Below are 20644 nucleotides of genomic sequence, written 5' to 3' on the forward strand. Positions count from 1 at the left end.
CGGTACCCGGCCACGCTCTGCCTCCTGGGAGCCCAGCTGAAAACAAAAAGGCTCCAAAAATCGGCTGGGCTCCCGGGGGGCGGTGCGCGACTGTTTCCTCTTCGCTGCAGAGCTGTCGGGAAGAGGCGAAGACAACGGCGCCCTCCACTCTCTCTCCCTCTCTCTCTCTCTCTTTTTCTCTCTGTTGCCGGCGTGGTGAACGAGAGAGAAAGAGAGAGAGAGAGAAAGGAGGGGAGAAAGAATGAGAAAGAAAGCGAGAAAGTAAGCAAGAGAGAAAGACAGGGAAAGAAAGCAAGAGAAAGAGAGGGGGGAAGAAGGAGGAGGGAAAGACATAGAGGGAGGGAAGGAGGGAGAGAGAAAGAACAAAAAAGAGGGAGGAAGGAAGAGAGAAAGGAAGAGGGATGGAGAGAGAGGGAATGAAAGATGAAGGAAGGGAGAGAGAAAGGGGGAGGGAGAGATAGAAAGGAGGGAGAAGGGGGTAGTTAGGGAGAGGGAAAAGGAAGGGCTTGGAGAAAGGCAGGGGGAAAGAAAGATAGAAAGGAAAAAGGGAGGGAGGAAAGAGGGAGGGAAAGATAGAAAGAAAAGAGGGAGGGAGAGATAGAAAGGAAAGTGGGAGGGAGGAAAATAGAACAAAAATATTTTGAGCCAAAAAGTAACTATCACACATGAGCAAGGATAGAATTATGGATGCAAGAACTTGCTCATGTGTGATAGCTACTTTTTGGCTCAAAATATTTTTGTTCTATTTTCCTCCTCTAAAATCTAGGTGCGTCTTATCAGCAGGTGCGTCTTATAGAGCGAAAAATACGGTAAATGATACTGGTAAAACAGAAACATTAGGAGAAAATATTATTTTACTGAAAGAGTGGTAGATCCTTGGAACAAATTTCCAGCAGACGTGGTTGGTAAATCCACAGTAACTGAATTTAAACATGCCTGGGATAAACATATATCCATTGTAAGATAAAATACAGGAAATAGTATAAGGGCAGACTAGATGGACCATGAGGTCTTTTTCTGCCATCAGTCTTCTATGTTTCTATGTTTCTATGAGGGGACGGAAGGCATGGTGGTGCACTTATGCACGCCCCTTACTAATCGGGAGAGGTCAACAGTGGATAGTCTAAGGGTAAGGTTTTGGGGCTTAGGTGATGAAACTACAGAGTGAGGTAGTGAGTTCCATGCATCAACTACTCGGTTACTAAAGTCGTATTTCCTGCAGTTGAGTTTGGAGCGGTTAACTTTAAGTTTGTATTTGTTGTGTGCTCGTGTGTTATTGTGGTTGAAGCTGAAGTAGTCATTGACAGGAAGGACGTTGTAGCAGATGGTTTTATGGGCTATGCATACGTCATGTTTAAGGCGACGTAGTTCTAAGCTTTCTAAACCTAGAATTGTAAGTCTAGTGCATAGGGTATTCTGTTGCAAGTGGAGGGCTCTTCTAGTAAAGTATCTCTGGACATTTGCTAGAGTCTTTATGTCTGAAATGTGGTGTGGGTTCCAGACAGATGAACTGTATTCAGGAATGCAAGCTGGAATCCAGGAAGTGATCACCTTGGCGTCCTTAGCAACCTGCCGGTGTACGTGACGTCAAAGCTCCGCCTCCGGAATCTCTTTATGGGAGGGATTCCCCAGCTCCTTCAAAGGGAGGTCTTTTCATGTAAAATATATATATTTTTACAAAAAAGAATACCGCAGCGGCACTGCAAGCAAAGAGAGGTCTTTTCATGTAAAATAAATGTTTTTATTTTCCCGTGAAAGGACCTTACTTTGCTTGCAATGCCACTGCAGCGTCCTTTTTTGTAAAAATTATTTATTTATTTTTTTTACATGAAGAGACCTCCCTTTGAAGGGGCTGGGCAATCCCTCCCATGGAGAGATTTGGGGGGCGGAGCTTTGGCGCCACGAACCATTCGGGTTTGAGTTCGGCCGAATTTTGTGTGAAGTTCATCCGAATTTGCTGAACCCGAACACCGTTGGGTTCGCTCATCACTATAAATGAACTGTTGTTAGTTAAGGACCACTTATATGTGCATATGGATGTGTATATGGGCCCTCTTCAGAATATTTTGCTCAAAGCCCCCTCCTTCTCCCGACCTCATGACAGAATGCAATTTATTTCCACATTGTTACAAGCAAACCTTTCATAAAACATGTTTACACTTACACAGACAAAAATAATAGCGTTATTGTGTCTTGAGGTATTCTAGGTGAGGAAAAAAATATTTTCCCATTATGTCTGGTGGAGATAGGGGAGGCATGAATCATCTACAATTGCATTGGTGACTCAGTTTGAAAAGTCACATCAGTCCAATTGAATATTCCCTGTTGATTCAGACAATCCAGTTCAGATTTGCAAGTCAGTTCCAAGAATTCTGTTCAGAAAAATGCTTTTGCATGTACACAAGAGTTCATCAAAATATGTATTATTAAAGTTTGTTGCAAAATCAAAACCAGAAGCACATACAGATAACTGATTCAGCTGGTTTCATTAATTTTTTTTATAAATGTAGTAATAGGTGAATTTACAATACCATTAGCAGAGTTCTTCAAGCAGCTACAGAGAGCAGAGAACAGTTAGTTTCATTTCAGCAGAGCTCAGAGTGATAGAGTACAGAGTGGAGAGTGAACCACGCCCAGCCGTAAGCTTAAGTTCCAATTTCGATTCTCTGCACAGAGTCAGAAGTGTTCAAGCTCCCATTGGCTGACTCAGTTGCTATGCCTATTCATTGGCTGACCTTGTTAACATAGCTCTCCCAGTTCATGAATATGTTAACATAAGGCGTTAGGTGTGGGACAGACTTGACATACCCACACCACCTAAGCCTTTATAAACAGATATTGACATCCCCTAAACTCTACTGAAGATGGACATAATATTCAGAAACCAACCCACGAGCTCAGAGAATGAACCTTTACCCTTGTACTACGCCTGAGCTATAGATATTCACCACCATGGCAAAGGTATGTAGTATTTCAATTGAATCTGGAGTTGTCTGATTCAATTTTATTTTTCAACTCAGTTTAGAACTTTGATTTGGACCAGATCATTACATTGACAGAATCACTTTCTAACAGAAGTTCTGAAATTAATACTTGCCCAGCTATAGTGGAATAGCTTGTTACCTCTACTGGGCAAGTCACTAGCAAAGGGATCAAAGGTACTTGAAGGTGTGACATTCAGTGATTACTTCTGAAGGTCTGGAGATAAGCATCTAGGATGCTAAAGTGTTTGAAATCGATCAAAGGAATAATGGTGAAGACAATGTTAAGGGATGCTATGAGAGCTGTCTTAAAACATCTGAAGGACTGTCAGCTGGAAGAAAGGGTGGATTTATTTCCCATTGTTCATTTGTTCAGAATTAAAGGATGGACACCATAGGGGAACAGTTTTGGGGCAATATTAAGCAATGGTCTTTAATGACCGCAGCTGTTCAACAGTGGGGTAGATGCTGTCTAAAAACATTACATTCTCTTTTGGAGGAGAACAAAAAAGAGCCACACGTTGCCTGATTAGATTTCCAAAGGGGCCCTTTGGAGCATGAACCCTGTGATGGAATGTGTGATTGAAGGAGGAGATAGGGCAGTGACCTTTGTGGCTTGGTAGCCCGGTTATTGAGGAAAGGAGAACCGGGCCTGTGGGGGTCCCACTGAAAGAACTGGCTTGGGGGGATGGCCAGACTGCAGTCAGAGAACAAGTCCCTATTTTTACTACTGGTTCTATAGAACTGTCTGAACTGGAAGCAACCCACGTCTGCTGTGGAATATAGGAAGGAGGTGGATTCCCAGGAGGGAGAGGCTGCATTCCAGAGGTGTAAGAGGCAACTCAGCCAGTTATTAAGTGTAGGACAAAAGAGGTAAAGAAAGCCCCTCCCTAAAAAAAGGAAAAGAAAAATAATAGGTCCCAAAAGAAACCAGCATAGCTGCATAAAGAACTCTGTGACAAATTGAAAGACCATATCGAAAGCAACTGTGTTCTTTTTGCCAATGATGTGAAACTTTTCAACACTACTGACAACTCACTTACTCTCCAAAAAGTCCTGGACTTTGTCTCAGACTGGTCTAACACCTGGCAACTTCAAATATCAACCAACAAATGCTCTACCCTCCACATTGGCAAAAAGAATCCAAACTGTATATACGAACTGAATAAACAATCTCTCACGGCCAACCCACACTCAGTAAAAGACCTTGGAATACTAATATCAAATGACCTAAGTGCTAAAGCCCACTGCAACAATATCGCCCAAAAAGCTTCTAGAGTTGTTAAACTGATCCTACGCAGCTTCTGCTCAGGTAATCTCACACTACTCACAAGAGCCTACAAAACTTTTGCCAGACCCATCCTGGACTACTACTCATCTGTCTGGAACCCATACCACATCTCAGACATCAACACCCTTGAAAATGTCCAAAGGTATTTCACCAGAAGAGCCCTTCACTCCTCCACTCGAAACAGAATATCCTACGAAAATAGACTAACAATCCTGAGCCTAGATAGCCTAGAACTGCAGCGCCTAAAACACGACTTGAGTATTGCCCACAAGATTATATGCTGCAACATCCTACCGGTCAATGACTACTTCAGCTTTAACAGCAACAACACAAGAGCACGCAACAGATTCAAACTTAATACAAACCGCTCCAAACTTGACTGTAAAAAATATGATTTCAACAATCGAGTTATCGAAGCGTGGAACTCATTATCGGACTCAATCATCTCAACCCCTAATCCCCAACATTTCTCCCTTAGACTATCTATGATTGACCTCTCCAGGTTCCTAAGAGGCCAGTAAGGGGCATACATAAGTGCACCGGTGTGCCTTTCGTCCCCTGTCCAATTGTCTTTCCTTTCTCTCACTTATCATATATATTTTCTTCCTTTCATATATCCTCTCCTATAAGTTCACTTTTACCCTTATATATATGTCTACATGTCTATTTTTCTTCCTATGTATTTATGTATTGGACAAATGAGTAAATAAAATAAAAATAAATAAATAAACAAAAAAACAAAAAGGACAAGTATAAAAAGGGGAAAGAAGGGGGAATAACTGAGGCAGAACACCAGCAAATAGCCCGAGCCTGTAAAGATGAAGCGAATGCATCTGCGGGAGCCTTTATGGGTTTACCTAGATATACTAACTCCGTCACTCCACGAGCTGAAATGGCTTCCGATCGGTCTCCAAACAGAATTTAAAGTATTGGTAATTACCTATAAAACAGTACATGGCATGCAAAGGCAACAGCGAGGGGCTCCACTTACTTTTTCCTACCGGTGCGGGATTCCAAGGCTGGTGCGGGCGTGTGCGTGCCCGACAAGTATGCACACGCCCCCATGTGCGAGTACAAGTGCACTAGAGTGCCTTCCGTCCCCTGTTCTATTGCTCTCCTATATCTCCTATACCTTTCTTCTATTCCTATATCTCTTCTTCTATTCTTTCATTGATATGTTCTATTACTATATCTTCTTTTCTATTCTTTCTTAGATATATTTTACTATGAGTATCTCCTCTATAACCTTCATCATGTATTTTACTATGTGTATATAGATATATACTGTACCCACTAAAACCCTAATTGTGTATTGGACAAAATAAATAAATAAATAAAAATAAAATAAATAAAACGTGAGATTTTGCTTCTGCACAAGCACCCAAAGCAAAAGCTCACATGAGGATGCTCACTCAGGTAAGATTTTGGCAATTTTTGCCCCTTTTTTGCTTCTGCACATATTAATAAATAAAAATCTTACAGTCAAAAGGAAGCTGGATGATGGGTATGGGCTGCCAAAAATTCTCTCTGGACCAAGGAGAGATCCCGAGATTGCCCAAATGTACATAAGAGAGCTGGGTTTTTTGGGTGAGCAGACAGCAGAAAGTGATGTTTTTCAGCTCCTCTATAATCAACCAGGTGTTGTGAGATTTCATTGTGCTCAGAACTGTTAACATAGCGGTTTTTTGGACTCAGTATTCACCTTTTCAATCCCTCTGTGTTTTATTTATAATACCTATTGTATTTTAAATATTGAGAAACATTCATAATCATAAGTTTGACGTTAGCCGGCTGAGTTCTTCAATTTGTTTAGAAATAAAGTAACTAAATGTGCTAATAGGAATTTTTAAAAAAAACAACATTCAGCAAGAAGGTGAAAATAGTGTTGATTTTTGGAAAGTTTTAAATATACTAAAGGTTAGTTGGATTTGAATTAAAGAAGAACTTTGATGTTAATTAAAAGGATGTTTTTTTCTGGGAAAATTTGTTTTGTTCGTATTTAAGCAGAAAAGATGACTTCGAAGGTTCAATACTCAAGGGTACCAAATGACATCCCTAAAAGAATAATTTGATATTTGGGTGTAAGATGTTTTCAAGTTATTTAACTCTATAATAGAACTAAAATGTGCTATTGAAAAGGAAGAAGCTCCATTGAATAAATCTGAAGTGATTTTAAGGATTTCAGAATTATAACCCATAAGAAAGAGAAGGGAATAATGGATCTACAAATGTAATTTGCTGATGATTTAAAGGCACAGAAGGGATTTGCTGGAGTTAATATATTGGAACTACAGAAAGATGATAAGAATGTTGAAAGAAGAGATAAAGGAACTAGGAGAAACAGATGTTAGAATTTCTTTTGTGGGACTTTAGTGGGGATAAGAAGAAAAATACAACACTGATTTATTTGATTATGGTTAAAATGATGGACTGTTATTTCTGGTGATGTCTTTTTTTTTTTTTTACAGATTGGACGATTATTGTTATTTATGGTAATGTTTACTTGGGGCTATTGGATATAATTTGTAATACATGTTGCTTTTTTCAGATAAATAATGGGTTGCTATTTCTGGTGATATTTAATGGTTTCTTTTGATTGGGATGATGAATTGGTCTTTGATTATTTAAAGATGGGGTTAGAGGGAATTTATTTAAATGGAAGTGGAGATATAAATACTTAAGGTGTTGTTTTTGATCACCTTTCCTGGGATTTCACCAATAAATAAGAAAACATGGAGATTTAGAGATGGGCTTATAGAAAATTGGCAAAGCTTTGGAATGCAGAAATGTTTGACTGTACAGTATTTGACAAGACGTGATAATTTGTGGTATGTAACAATACTTGTTGGGGATGAGAGGAAATTTTATTTTTCTATTTTTCTTTTTTTTAATTTATTTTTTATAAATAACTCAGACTGACAAATGTACCTAATACTCCTTCCTCCTTTTATTTATTTATTTCTTCTTCTTCTTCTTCTTCTTCTTCTTCTTCTTCTTCTTCTTCTTCTTCTTCTTCTTCTCCTTCTCCTTCTCCTTCTTCCTCTCCTTCTTCCTCTCTTCTTCTTCCTCCTCCTCTTCTTTCTCCTTCTCCTTCTTCTTCTTCCATATCCAGATCAAATTTTACATTGCCAAAACGAAGTCACCTCCTACCTTTGTCATTTGCCAAAAATAAGTCATTGTCAGTACATGTTTCTGGCAGTAACTGGCATAGCAGAAGATGGGCTGGGCTCTGACTCTTGCCACATTCACACAGCATGTTGCTATCTGCTAACAGCCTCCAATTGAGCATATTAGTCTTACACTTAGGCCCTCTAACCCTCAGCCTATTCAGCGAGGGTAGTATAAATGAGGTCAGATTCTTCACCCTTATCCTCCTTTAATGATATTCCTTGATCCTTGGAGAATGGTCTCCTTCCTTCATCCGGCTGGAGAATTCTAGGAGTTGAAGTCCATGAGTTTTAAAGTTGTCAAGTTTGGGGGCCTCTAATATAGATGAATAGATGTGATTGTTGGGGGCTGGTTGATCATTCATATACATGTTATACAGTGTTGGAGATAATACATTAATTTTGGCACCCTGTTCCTCTGACTTCTGGTTTCTAGTCCAGTGCCTTAACACATCTTTAACAAACTATTAAATTTTTAAAATAATTTTAATATATTTCTCTACTACATTGTTGCATTGGTTTTACTTGTTTAATACAGTCCTTAGTAAAATTATTGGGGTGGGGGACATCAATGCAAGTACAAAAGAATAGAGCTTAGGCAGGAAGTCACCATACATATTGTTCTGTCCTAGTGATGAGCCCCCACAGTAAAACAACAGATCATTTCTTTGATCACAGAGATCTCATTCATGGACTCACTCTGAGTTGGCAGGAAGCCCGGACATAATTAGTCCAACTTGCCAGTTTGTAATTCATCATTGAAACAATAATATCCAAAGAGAGAAAACCGAGCGAACAGCTGGAACATAACAATAGTTGACTTCCACACTTTAGCGTCACATGGCTAAGCCTTAAATAGTCTAAGGGCATGGCCAATTGTTCTACAGATCTATTGATGCGGAGACCTCCTCTTGCTTAGCCACTCCTGCCTTCTGGCAGCTCTACATGCCCTAGCATCAAGAAGAGGCTTCTCCTCTTCTCCTGAGTCACTCATGTGCATCTCAGGAGGTGCAGAAGGCCCTGGTTGGCTTTTAGCCTCTGACACCACATCCTCTCCGACCGTCTCATTATCGGACTCAGGTGCCAGGTACATGGGCCTAGGGTACCATACCACAACTATCTTTCAATCCTTGGTATCTGTGACCAGCTGCACAGGATGCGGACAGGCTGCAAAACACATTTCTCCTTTTTTGTTCCCCCGTGGCTTGCTGGATACATCTCTTTTACACTGAGTAATGCAAATGTTCCACTTGTCCTAGTGAAATAAAATGGATCTGAAAGGTACCAGCTTAGAGGTAGAGGGTAGTGAGGGAGATTAGAATATGTGTGAATATGGGGTGTTTTCAGTTACTGACTTTCTGTTGTTGTTGTCTTTTCTCCTTTGTCAATCTTCCCAGGTATGGCTGTGTGGTGGCAGCATGGAGGTTCTCCCCTGCTCTCGAGTGGCCCACATTGAGCGCAAGAAAAAGCCGTACAACAATAACATTGGCTTCTACACCAAGAGGAACGCGCTGCGGGTGGCCGAGGTGTGGATGGATGATTACAAGTCCCATGTATACATCGCATGGAACCTGCCATTGGAGGTGAGTCAACATACAGTGGTGCCTCTACTTATGAACTTCATTCATTCTGTGATCAGGTTCTTAAGTAGGAAAGTTTGTAAGAAGAAGCAATTTTTCCCATAGGAATCAATATAAAAGCAAATAATGCATGCGACTGGGGAAACCACAGGAAGGGTGGAGGCCCTGTTTCCTCCCAGGAGATTGCTAAAGAGGCATACTATCAGCCTATTGCATGAATCAGATCATCACTTTGGATTAAAGTACAATGGTACCTCTACTTACAAACTTAATTTGTTCCATGACCAGATTCTTAAGTAGAAAAGTTTGTAAGAAGAAGCAATTTTTCCCATAGGAATCAATGTAAAAGCAAATAATGAGTTCAATTGGGGAAACCACGGGGAGGGTGGATGCCCTGTTTCCCTCCAGGAGATTCCTAGAGAGGCCCCATGGAGGCTTCTCCCTGCCTTTTCTGGCCTCTTTCCTTCCAGGAGATTCCTAGAGAGGACCCATGGAGGCTTCTCCCTGCCGGTAGAAAATGGTTCTTGAGAAGAGGCAAAAAAATCTTGAACACCTGGTTCTTATCTAGATAAATTCGTAAGTAGAGGCATTCTTAGGTAGAGGTGCCACTGTACTTAGGTCTCCATTGTCTGCCTTTTCTCGTAATGTGCTTGATGTGAATCTGTGAGGTACTATGCCTAAAGCAGAGAATCTTTCAGCCTTCTGTAGGCCTCCTATTCGTACAAACACAGAGACACTACATAAACTACACACTGGATCTTTCATACAAAGAGGCTAGAGAAATCTAATTCCCCCGCTTGTGAATTACTCCTGCTCCAGATCTTCTTTTTCCCCCTTTTATCAGAGGGAGGAGACCTTGACCTTCTTTTCAGACATTGCTGGAACAAGTGTTTTCATCACAAAATGTCAATCTGCCTGCTTTCAACTTGTCAAATGGGGTGAAGAAAATGTGATCTTTGCTCTAGACAGCAAAAAATAAAAAAATAAAAATGTCCCAATCCAATTCTAAGCACATATGCACCAGAAACCACAATGATTTCCCCCTCTTTCTTTTCTTTGTTTACATTCTTAATGGGAAAGGAAAAGAGGAAAAGAGGAGGAGATACAGAGATGGAAGTTTCCAAACGTAGTGATTGTAGTGCTAAAGTAACTTTGGAAGCTCTCAAATAAAATCATTACAATGCCAGCGGCTTCATATGGACCAAATTTTAGGAACTGTGATGGGCCGGAAAACGGACTTCAGCTTAATTTCAGATTTTGCTTTTTTACTTGGAAATACATGATTTCCGCAAGAACATTTTACAGGCACCTGTAGGAAATGACCAGGGGGAGCATCATTTGTTTGGAATCTATGATGCAGTTAGAGACAATTCATTGCAGGATGCTAAGATGTTTGACTGCCTTCACAGTGTTTCTTGCTTTTTAGACAGTTTTCCAAGCAGCAAAAGGTAGAAGAAAGTAACAGCATTTTTATTGGTGAAACATCCTCTCCAATCCTTAAGAACATCATGTTGAGACAACCTAGGTGAGATCACATACCAGCCAGGGATAAGTGTCCGACATCATCCTGGTTATGTGAACTGGGTGAGATCATGAAGGTATAAGAGACCCATTTGACATAGGCACACCTGGCCTCTATCTCTACAAGTCTACACCCCCATAAGAGACCTAAGTCCTGCCGCCTTGAAGTCTATTGACTGTCATTTGTTGCCAATTCGCCTTGATGTTAGTATATCAGATTCTTGTGTACAGGTTGCATGGGAAAAAAACTTGCCATGCTTTTTGATCGCAATCCTGGGCTCCTGGTTTCTTTCACTTGACAGAACCCACCCGAGTGCCAGTTTGATTCCAGTTTAATTGGAAAGTTCCATTTTAGACAGAGTTGAGCCATGTGACCTCCCCCTGGCCATAAGTGACCATTCATATAGATCATTCATATAGATAGGTGGCCATTCATATAGATCAGGGATATCAAACTTGATTGCATTGAGGGCTGCGTTAAGGTTGTGTTTGACTTCAGGAGGCTGGGTGGGCATGTCATTCTGGGAGTTGAAGTCCACAAGTCTTAAAATTCCCAAATTTGAAGACCTCCGATCTAGGCTGCAGATCTGGTCTTCCTAATATTCTCCCTCCAAATGCTAACCAGATTTAACGTTTCTCAGGTTTTTTGAGATTGACTAAAGGAGGCTAAATGTTGTTATCTGTTGTGATATTTCTTTTTATTTAAAAAAAGCAGCAATACTAATTTAATAATCAAGTTGATAGCTAGGTGAGGGGAGTTTCACTAGTGAAGATACATTGTCAATACAGAAGCCAATTATTTATTCAGCCTTGTTAGAAATGAGATATTGGACTTTTAATCAGGCTTAAAGAAAACGATTTCTTTCTTTCTTCTCTGGCACATTTAGTTTTACTGATTTCGGCCTTTGTTTTTCTGGCTATCATTTCCTTTGGTATGTTTTATTGATCTTTATTTGTGTTTTTTTTGCTTTTATCTTTGTTCTTTGCCTTGGGAGTTGTCATCTTGAAAGATAAGCTCTATATTCTCTCTAAGCCGCTAATCGAGTATAGGTTGAACTCATTAAAAATGATAAAAGGAAGGAAGGAAGGAGAGAGAGAGAAAGAGAGAGAGGAAGGAAGGAAGGAAGGAAGGAAGAGAGAGAGAGAAAGAAGGAAGGAAGGAGAGAGAGAGACAGAAAGAAGGAAGGAAGGAAAGAGAGAGAGAAAGAAAGAAAGAAAGAAAGAAAGAAAGAAAGAAAGAAAGAAAGAAAGAAAGAAGAACCTGAATCAAACCTCCCAGACAATAGAAGTTATAATTCCACATATTCACAAATATTCAGTACCCTGAACGATATTTCTTTTCAGACTGGACAAAACCTATTTAGCTTTTCAAAAAGATTCATATTTTTTTCATTATTGTCTGAAAAGTGAACACAATGTTTCAAAAAATGTGTTGAAGATAGATTGCAGTTGAAAAATAGAAAATTATAACTGGGACTTTCAACTAAATGTGGAAAAACTCCTTAACCAACTTTTGCCGTTTATATACTCAAGATCGCCTGAGGTCTTTTCTCTACTTTTCTCTACTTTTTTTAGGTCTTTTCCCTACTTTTGGTTTTCAGTGATGGGACTAGGCATCTGCCTCGATCACCATCTTGGGATTTTTTTTCTTCAGATTTTACATAATATGAGATTTCCATAAACATTTAGATAGATGGTGTTGTTTGGGGCTGCAAATTCATTCATTTCTTTCTGAACACTGGCAATAGAAAGAATGAAAATTCAATTTATGGGAGCATAATAGTTTGGTCTCACTTCAGTCATCTTCCTTAGGAATAGTAACTACCACAACAATTAAAAAATATATCAACAGCAACAGCTTCCCTGAATATTGACTTCCACTGCCTATTATGGCTTCCGTCAATCAAGATTTTCATATAACTCTTCAGTATTTCCATTAGATGGAGAAGACATAGACTATTTCAAATACCCTTAATTAAAGGGTGCATTTTACCGCAAGCATGCTATAATTTTCTGTGCAAGGTAGAATGTCTAATCTAATCTTTCAAACCAACATCTGGTTGCCCAGATCACAGCTACGAGGAGGAATTTGCAGTCTCCGACATTCTTCAGAAGCAAAGATTGCTTGCAAAGACAGGCAGATATAGAGGGATGCAGTGATGGCATTGATATAAATTTAATTAGATTTCTCTTTCTTCTCTCTTATCATTTGTCTTCACGACTTCTTAATCCTTTTCTCTGCTTTGCATAACGTTGCTTACTTTGGAAAAAAATAGCATGATGGATATGTATATATGTAGAGTAGAATAGAGTAGAATAGAATTAGGATAGGATAGGATAGGATAGGACAGGACAGGAAAGGAAAGGAAAGGATAGGACAGGACAGAACAGGAGAGAACAGAACAGGAGAGAACAGAATAGAATAGAATAGAATAGAATAGAATAGGCCAAGTGTGATTGGACACACAAGGAATTTGTCTTGGTGCATAAGCTCTCAGTCTACATAAAAGATAAGTTCATCAAAAATCGTAAGGTACAACACTTAATGATAGTCCTGGTAAAAATAACCCATCAAATCATATCAGGAACCAGTCAATATAAATTGTAAGGATACAAACAACAAGTTACAGTCATACAGCCATTTGTGGGAAGAGATTGGTGATGAGAACGATGAGAAGATTAATAGTAGTACAGACTTAGTAAATAATTGGACAGTGTTGAGGGAATTATTGGGTTAGCAGAATGATGGAGTTCAGGAAAAAAAACTATTCTTGTGTCTTGTTGTTCTGGTGTGCAATGCTCTATAGTGACATTTTTGTGTTGAATCACTCTGGTATATTGAAGGAACATCACAGCTCCTTTTTTGCCTCTCGGCCCAACCCAGGGCCATTTCCAAGGCAGGTAATTTATTCATAGCTGACAAACTATATTATGTATGTGTCACATGTTTTTGCTGAATTTGAAAATTAAGGGAGATTAGGATAGATCTATTTCGGCCTTATTTTGGCCTCATATATATACCAGGGTAATTCGACACAAAAAACATGTAACCCTTCTCTGGTACAGAGCTGAAGGGATTGGATACTGTAGCCTAGAGGTTAATTCTCTGCCTTACAATCCAAAGGTTGCAGGTTCAAGTCCCAATGAGGGTACGGCTAGCTGATGAGGCCAAAATAAGGCCGAAATAGATCTATCCTAGTCTCCCTTAATTTTCAAATTCAGCAAAAACATGTAACATACATACATACATACATACATACATACATACATACATACATATTGTTGTTGTTCGCTCTGGCCCAGCTCCTGCCCCAAGGACTGTGGATGTGGGGGAGACATCCACATGCTGCAGGCCTGTTTTGCCCCCGGTGGAATCTGCTGATGAAGGTTCCTCTGACCAAGAAGACATGAGTGACAGGGAGGAGGAGAGTATGGCAGACAGCTCAGAAGGAGATCAATTATCTAGCTCCTCCTTGGATTCAGAACAAGAGTTAATGATACAGCCACGCATGCGGAGAGCGATGCATAGGCAACAACAACTGAGAGATTATTATCAAAGAAAATGAGGCCACCTGTGGTTGGGTGGGGCTGTGGTAATTAGTGAGGTTGCTATAAATAGCAGCCTGTGGGTTTGACCATTGTGGAGGATTATCTGATCGTTGTGTTTCGTGCCTACTTTGCTGACTTTGACCTTTTGTGTGCTGATTTTTCCCCGCTTTGAAACTAAACCAGAGCAAAGTGGGTTTCACTTTGTGAAAGAAGAAGGACTGTGAATTGCCTCACAGCTGCAAGCTAAGTATCACAGAACTGATAAGGGACTTGTACAAATTACCAGTTTGTTTGGAGACGAGTGCTCTTTGCTATACAAAAAGAGGGCTTAGTTTAAGTAAATTTTCATTATAAAGAACATTGTTTTGAATTTTCAAACATGTGTGTGTGTCTGAAATTTGTACCTGTGAATTTTCGGGAGGAGTCTACCAGAGAGCCCGACAGAACACACACATATATGTCTCTGTATACCACCAATACGTACTTGACAAAACAAACAAATAAATAAAACAAATAAATAAAAATAAGCTACAGAGGTAGGAAAGTCCAAAAGAAAGATTCCTAACAATGCCTTTTTAAAAAGGAGGAGTGAACATCCGTTTATCTGAGCCACAGCAACAAGTGAAAGTGACGTTGTAACCATGTGCCTGTCTTTCAGAACCCAGGAATTGATATTGGGGATGTTTCGGAGCGAAAAGCCCTAAGAAAAAGTTTGAAATGCAAGAGTTTCCAATGGTACCTGGACCACGTCTACCCAGAAATGAGAAGATACAATAACACCATTGCCTATGGAGAGGTAATTAAGAAGGAAACTACCACATGGAGTAGGGATTGACTGTGAATTTAGAGTACATTTTATGTCTCTCCTCCAACCATTTCCTAATGAGATCTGCAGGGAGTAACTAGAATCAGCCAGTTTTATTCAAAACTGGAATTAAAACTTCTTCAGCCAACCCCAATGGCTATCTGATACAATTCTTGCCTTCAGAACAGAAGATTACAAATATCTCTAGAATCCATTTCATTTGGTCATGTTCCATTTAATCCAGAATAGCCTACATATTTTTCAGCGGTTTAGGAGTTCAGTGACTATTCTTATTTTTTTAAAAAATATAATTTTTAGTGATTTTTTAAAAAGTTTTACAAAAGACAAAACGAAAGCATAAAACATAAAAGTGTACCATCACCATACAAAAAAATAAAGATTCCCTTCACCAGGGAAGATTCAATTTTTTATCCTTCATTTGCTTCCTCTCTGGGTTACATTGTTCATTCATTATAAAGTGATGGAATTTTATTTTTTACATTTGCATCGCTTGCCGATATTGTTAATATATAATTTTTAACCTTCTCCCACCGCCTCATTGTTGCTGCTAATTTCTCTTCATTATAATTGTGTAATCTGATTTCCATAATTTCAAAGTGAATGTGGTCCACCATGTACCTGCACCAATTTTTTATCGTCCATTTATTATTGTCTTTCCACCCAAGCACTATGGTTGCCTGGGCACTTTCTATCGCTGCAGTTTTAATTTCTTCATATCCTTTTACCTCACTATTTTTATCAATAATGCTGCTTCCTTGGTTATTTTAGTGACTATTCTTATTGAATGTGTTAGTTATCAGTTGCGGGAAGATGCCATCAAAATTTGCACCATTGCTCCAGCTGTAGCTATTCAGCTTTTGACTTGAGAAATTTTCCTGACTCTTTATCAAGATGATGTAATTTCTTAACATTAGTTATCAAAACCAGAACTGATAGGAATTACAGAGTAGCCATATTTGATGGGTCACAAGTTTCCTGTTCCTGATATACCACCCAACTAAATCTGAATTGGTTTTAGGTATTAGTGTCCTGGCCAGGCTCATTTTAGAGTTGAGGGACTATAGGGTGCCATTTATTTCTAATCTCAGTTCAGTTGAGATCTGATTTAGCAATTAAAATTGATTTGGAATTCTAATTGATTTCAACTGTCAGTCTATTTGGGAAGTTGTTTTGATTCTTCATTCAATCAAGTAATTTTCAAAATGAACTAGGCAACTTCTCTACCCCTGGCTTGGTGGGGGTATTTTGGCTGCAATAGATTGTGCTGTAAGCAATTTTCCAGTTGTGCAAACTGTGGTCCTTTTTATATCAATGGAAAGCTGGGGTCTTTTGCTTGCAAAGCACATTTCTTACATGCATAATAAGATCCCCCCTATTGTGAATTTGGACCACCAATGTAACAACTGCATTATTTTATTATTTTAATTATTTTAATTTAATTTTATATTTTATATGTTATATTTTATATTATTTTATATTTTATTTTATATTATTTCATATTTTATAATTTACATTTTATTTTATTTTATATTTTATTATTTTATTATTAGATTTCTATGTCACCCTTCTCAACTGACTCAGGGCATCTTACAACAGAATACAGTGTTCCCTCGATTTTCACGGAGGATATGTTTCAAGACCGCCCGCGAAAGTCGAATTTCCGTGAAGTAGAGATGTGGAAGTAAATACACCATTTTTGGCTATGAACAGTATCACAAGCCTTCGCTTAACATTTAAAACCCCTAAATTACCATTTCCCATTCCCTTAACAATCATTTACTCATCATTATTACTGGTACTCATCATTGAATAAGACACTTAGTGATCCTGATATTTATAAACATAATTATTTATTAACACTAATTATTTTTTTGTGTGATAACAACGCTGATTGGTTGAGATTTCGGCCAATCACCAATGGCAGACAAAAGTTTGGCGATGACGTATGACGCCATTGGGTGGGGAAAAACGTGGCATAGGAAAAAAAAACCCGCGAAGTATTTTTAATTAATATTTTTTGAAAAACCGTGGTATAGGATATTCGCAAAGTTCGAACCCGCGAAAAGTGAGGGAACACTGTAAATGCGAATACAAAATGCATAAGAAATCTAATATTAAAAATATTAAACATTCTAAAACCCCATTTTTCCTTAAATCATCCACACTCATAGGCATTCATAGGCCTGTAAAGTGATCCTGGTGGTTGGGGAGGGCAAAAACAATTGAAAAACGGGGGTGTTTTTGCCCTCCCAAGCTCCCACTCTGCATGCAGGGGTGGGCTGCTACCCGGACAGGGGGAACACAGTAGGGTAGTGAAAATGGAGCTCCACCCCAGAGCACCCAATTTGCACTGAAAGTTGAAAGAAAATGTAGGGCGTCCTGCATAAGCCACACCCACAGTATAGTAGTAAAAATTTTGGTAGCCCTTCACTGTCTGTAGGCCTCCCAAACTCTGCATGCCTCCCTTTTTTCACATCTGGGAAGTTTGCAGAAGCCCATTTGCTTGACAAGCTGGCAGAAGGCCTAAGGAAACAGACAGAAATAATTCACCCATAATTCATTTTCAATTGCTATTCTATTCCAGACGTAAGCAATCACTTACGAACGGACATCCCGTTGTTTTTTACAGTGTATTAAGTTTCCATTTCATCTAGAGAAGGAGGAAGATGGGGAGGTGGTTTAGGTTTTACTATTTTGAAAGATGGAGAAAAAAATCTTTAATCTGCCATCACTTCTTTAAAAAGATAAATGTTTGGCGGAAAGGAGAAAAGTGCTAGGAAAGAAAACAAGTAAAATTCCTCAGAGACTCGTCTTATAAAGATAACAGTAATGTATTTCCTTCTATTACCTATGTACCAGGGTAGATATCTGGTGGATACAGTAAAAAGTAATTTGGGGGAGGAAAGCCCCCAGTGAGTTTGGCTATGATAAAGAATGGATAAAATACAGTTTCCAAATGTAAAATAATGCACTTGGGGAAAAGGAATCCTCAATCTGAGTATTGTATTGGCAGTTCTGTGTTAGCAAAAACGTCAGAAGAAAAGGACTTAGGGGTAGTGATTTCTGACAGTCTCAAAATGGGTGAACAGTGCAGTCAGGCGGTAGGGAAAGCAAGTAGGATGCTTGGCTGCATAGCTAGAGGTATAACAAGCAGGAACAGGGAGATTATGATCCCGCTATATAGAGTGCTGGTGAGACCACATTTGGAATACTGTGTTCAGTTCTGGAGACCTCACCTACAAAAAGATATTGACAAAATTGAACGGGTCCAAAGATGGGCTACAAGAATGGTGGAAGGTCTTAAGCATAAAACGTATCAGGAAAGACTTAATGAACTCAATCTGTATAGTCTGGAGGACAGAAGGAAAGGGGGGGGGGACATGATCGAAACATTTAAATATGTTAAAGGGTTAAATAAGGTCCAGGGGGGAAGTGTTTTTAATAGGAAAGTGAACACAAGAACAAGGGGACACAATCTGAAGTTAGTTGGGGGAAAGATCAAAAGCAACATGAGAAAATATTATTTTACTGAAAGAGTAGTAGATCCTTGGAACAAACTTCCAGCAGACGTGGTAGATAAATCCACGGTAACTGAATTTAAACATGCCTGGGATAAACATAGATCCATCCTAAGATAAAATACAGAAAATAGTATAAGGGCAGATTAGATGGACCACAAGGTCTTTTTCTGCCGTCAGACTTCTATGTTTCTATGTTTCTAAGTATATTACTCTTATGTTAGTTCAGCTTTGTTTGACCTGGGATCAGGGATGGGCTTAAAAAATGTTAGCAAGGGATTCTCTGCACGGGTGCTGGGTGGGGTGTCCTAATTGGCCGATTGCTGGAGAGATAATGGTGAACTAAGAGATAAGAAAATATACTGAAATCCAAGAATACCCAATTCATAAGAATTTCACAAGAAGTCTCTCCTTTTTAAACAAAGAGTCATTTCATCCATAAAATTAAGCATACTATTGTAAGTAAAAATTAAGCATACTATGGTAAGTAAAAATTAAGCATACTATTGTAAGTAAAAATTAAGCATACTATTGTAAATGAAAATTAAGCATACTATTGTAAATGAAAATTAGCTGATGTTGCTCAGAGTTGCTTTGGATAGTGAACTGGCGGGCCTATATATTTAATAAATAAATCAATAAATGGGCTGCTGATTTGAACTTGGCAATTTGGCTGCAAACATTTCATCGCCATTTGAGGAGACATCATCAATGCACTTTGAATTGTGTTTGACTGTCAGAACACTGGTCTTTAAATACCTTTTTATGTGATGCAGATTACTTTGGATGTTGCTTGTTATTTCTAAGTCATGGTCTGATTGTTGATTGGCTGTTGTTACAGAGCCATGGTCTATGGTTTAATTACCCTCTGTGTGATGTAAATTAGTGGAGGGTTGTTGTTTTTTTTGTTGTTTTACATCACACAGACAGTACTTACATGACACACGGTGCCATGTTTCCCTGAAAATTAGACCCTGTCTTATATTTTTTTGAACCTTGAAATAAGCGACAAAGATGATTAGGGGACTGGAGGCTAAAACATATGAAGAACGGTTGCAAGAACTGGGCGTGGCTAGTTTAATGAAAAGAAGGACCAGGGGAGACATGATAGCAGTGTTCCAATATCTCAGGAATTGCTACAAAGAAGAAGGAGTCAACCTATTCTCCAAAGCACCTGAGGGTAGAACAAGAAGCAATGGGTGGAAGGTGAACAAGAGAGAAGCAACTTTGAACTAGGGATAAATTTCTTGACAGTCAGAAAGGTTGATCAGTGGAATAGCTTGCCTCCAGAAGTTGTGAATGCTCCAACACTGGAGGTTTTTAAGAAGATGTTGGATAACCATATGCCTGAAGTAGTGTAGTGTTTCCTATCTAGGCAATGGGTTGAACTAGAAGACCTCCAATGTCCCTTTCAATATTATTATTATTGTTATTGTCTTATTGCCATGCACCCAAAAGCCTGATTGGGCTTATTATCAGGAGATGTCTTATTTTGGGAAAGACCAGTAACAATAACTGATCAACAATTAGAACATGATTCAGAAGTAACAAACAACATTCAGACTAATTTGCATCACATAAAAATTTATTTAAAGACCCATGTTCTGACAGACGAACACAATTCAAAGCACACTGATGATGTCTCCTCAAATGGTGATGAAACGTTTGCAACCAAATTGCCAAGCTCGGAGCTCAAACCAGCCCAACTACCAACCTGAGCTCCTAATATCTGAACACATCTCAAATCAATAAACCATCCAGTAATTCTAAAATATTTGTTAGAAAACACTTCTCAGAATGTCTTTATCATAGCCTTGCAAGTTCACATTCTGTTTTTGGATTTGTTACAGCTGAGGAACAACAAGATAAAAGATGTCTGCCTTGATCAAGGGCCACAGGAAAATCACACGGCGATCCTCTATCCATGCCATGGCTGGGGGCCACAGGTTAGAATTCGACTTGGTTACCATGATGTGATTTCAACAAGGATGCTGCAAATTTTCCCATGCACTAATGAAGAAGCCCTGGTGAATTCTGCACTGAGAAGGAAGTTGGACTAAATATGTTCCAAATCTAAGGTTCTAGGGAACACTTTAAATTGTGTCTCCAGACACAATGGTTATTACCTATAAAGCCCTACATGCAGGGGTGGGCAGCAGGCAGGATGGGGTGGAACACAGTTCCAGCAGTGGAAATTTATTTATTTATTTA

At 39.1% G+C, this 20644-nt stretch overlaps 1 protein-coding gene across 1 annotated transcript in view; it reads left to right on the forward strand.

Annotated features, from left to right (window-relative positions):
* Nucleotides 1-20644, forward strand: part of GALNT17 (polypeptide N-acetylgalactosaminyltransferase 17) — a 425502-nt gene that overhangs the window by 376331 nt on the left and 28527 nt on the right. Inside the window, exons 7-9 of the mRNA XM_070730672.1 lie at nucleotides 8837-9022; nucleotides 14748-14885; nucleotides 20284-20379. Coding sequence (XP_070586773.1) covers nucleotides 8837-9022; nucleotides 14748-14885; nucleotides 20284-20379 — 420 coding nt within the window. The remainder of the gene's footprint in view (nucleotides 1-8836; nucleotides 9023-14747; nucleotides 14886-20283; nucleotides 20380-20644) is intronic.

This window comes from Erythrolamprus reginae, chromosome 1 (genome assembly GCF_031021105.1).
Source record: "Erythrolamprus reginae isolate rEryReg1 chromosome 1, rEryReg1.hap1, whole genome shotgun sequence".
Classification (NCBI taxonomy): domain Eukaryota; kingdom Metazoa; phylum Chordata; class Lepidosauria; order Squamata; family Dipsadidae; genus Erythrolamprus; species Erythrolamprus reginae.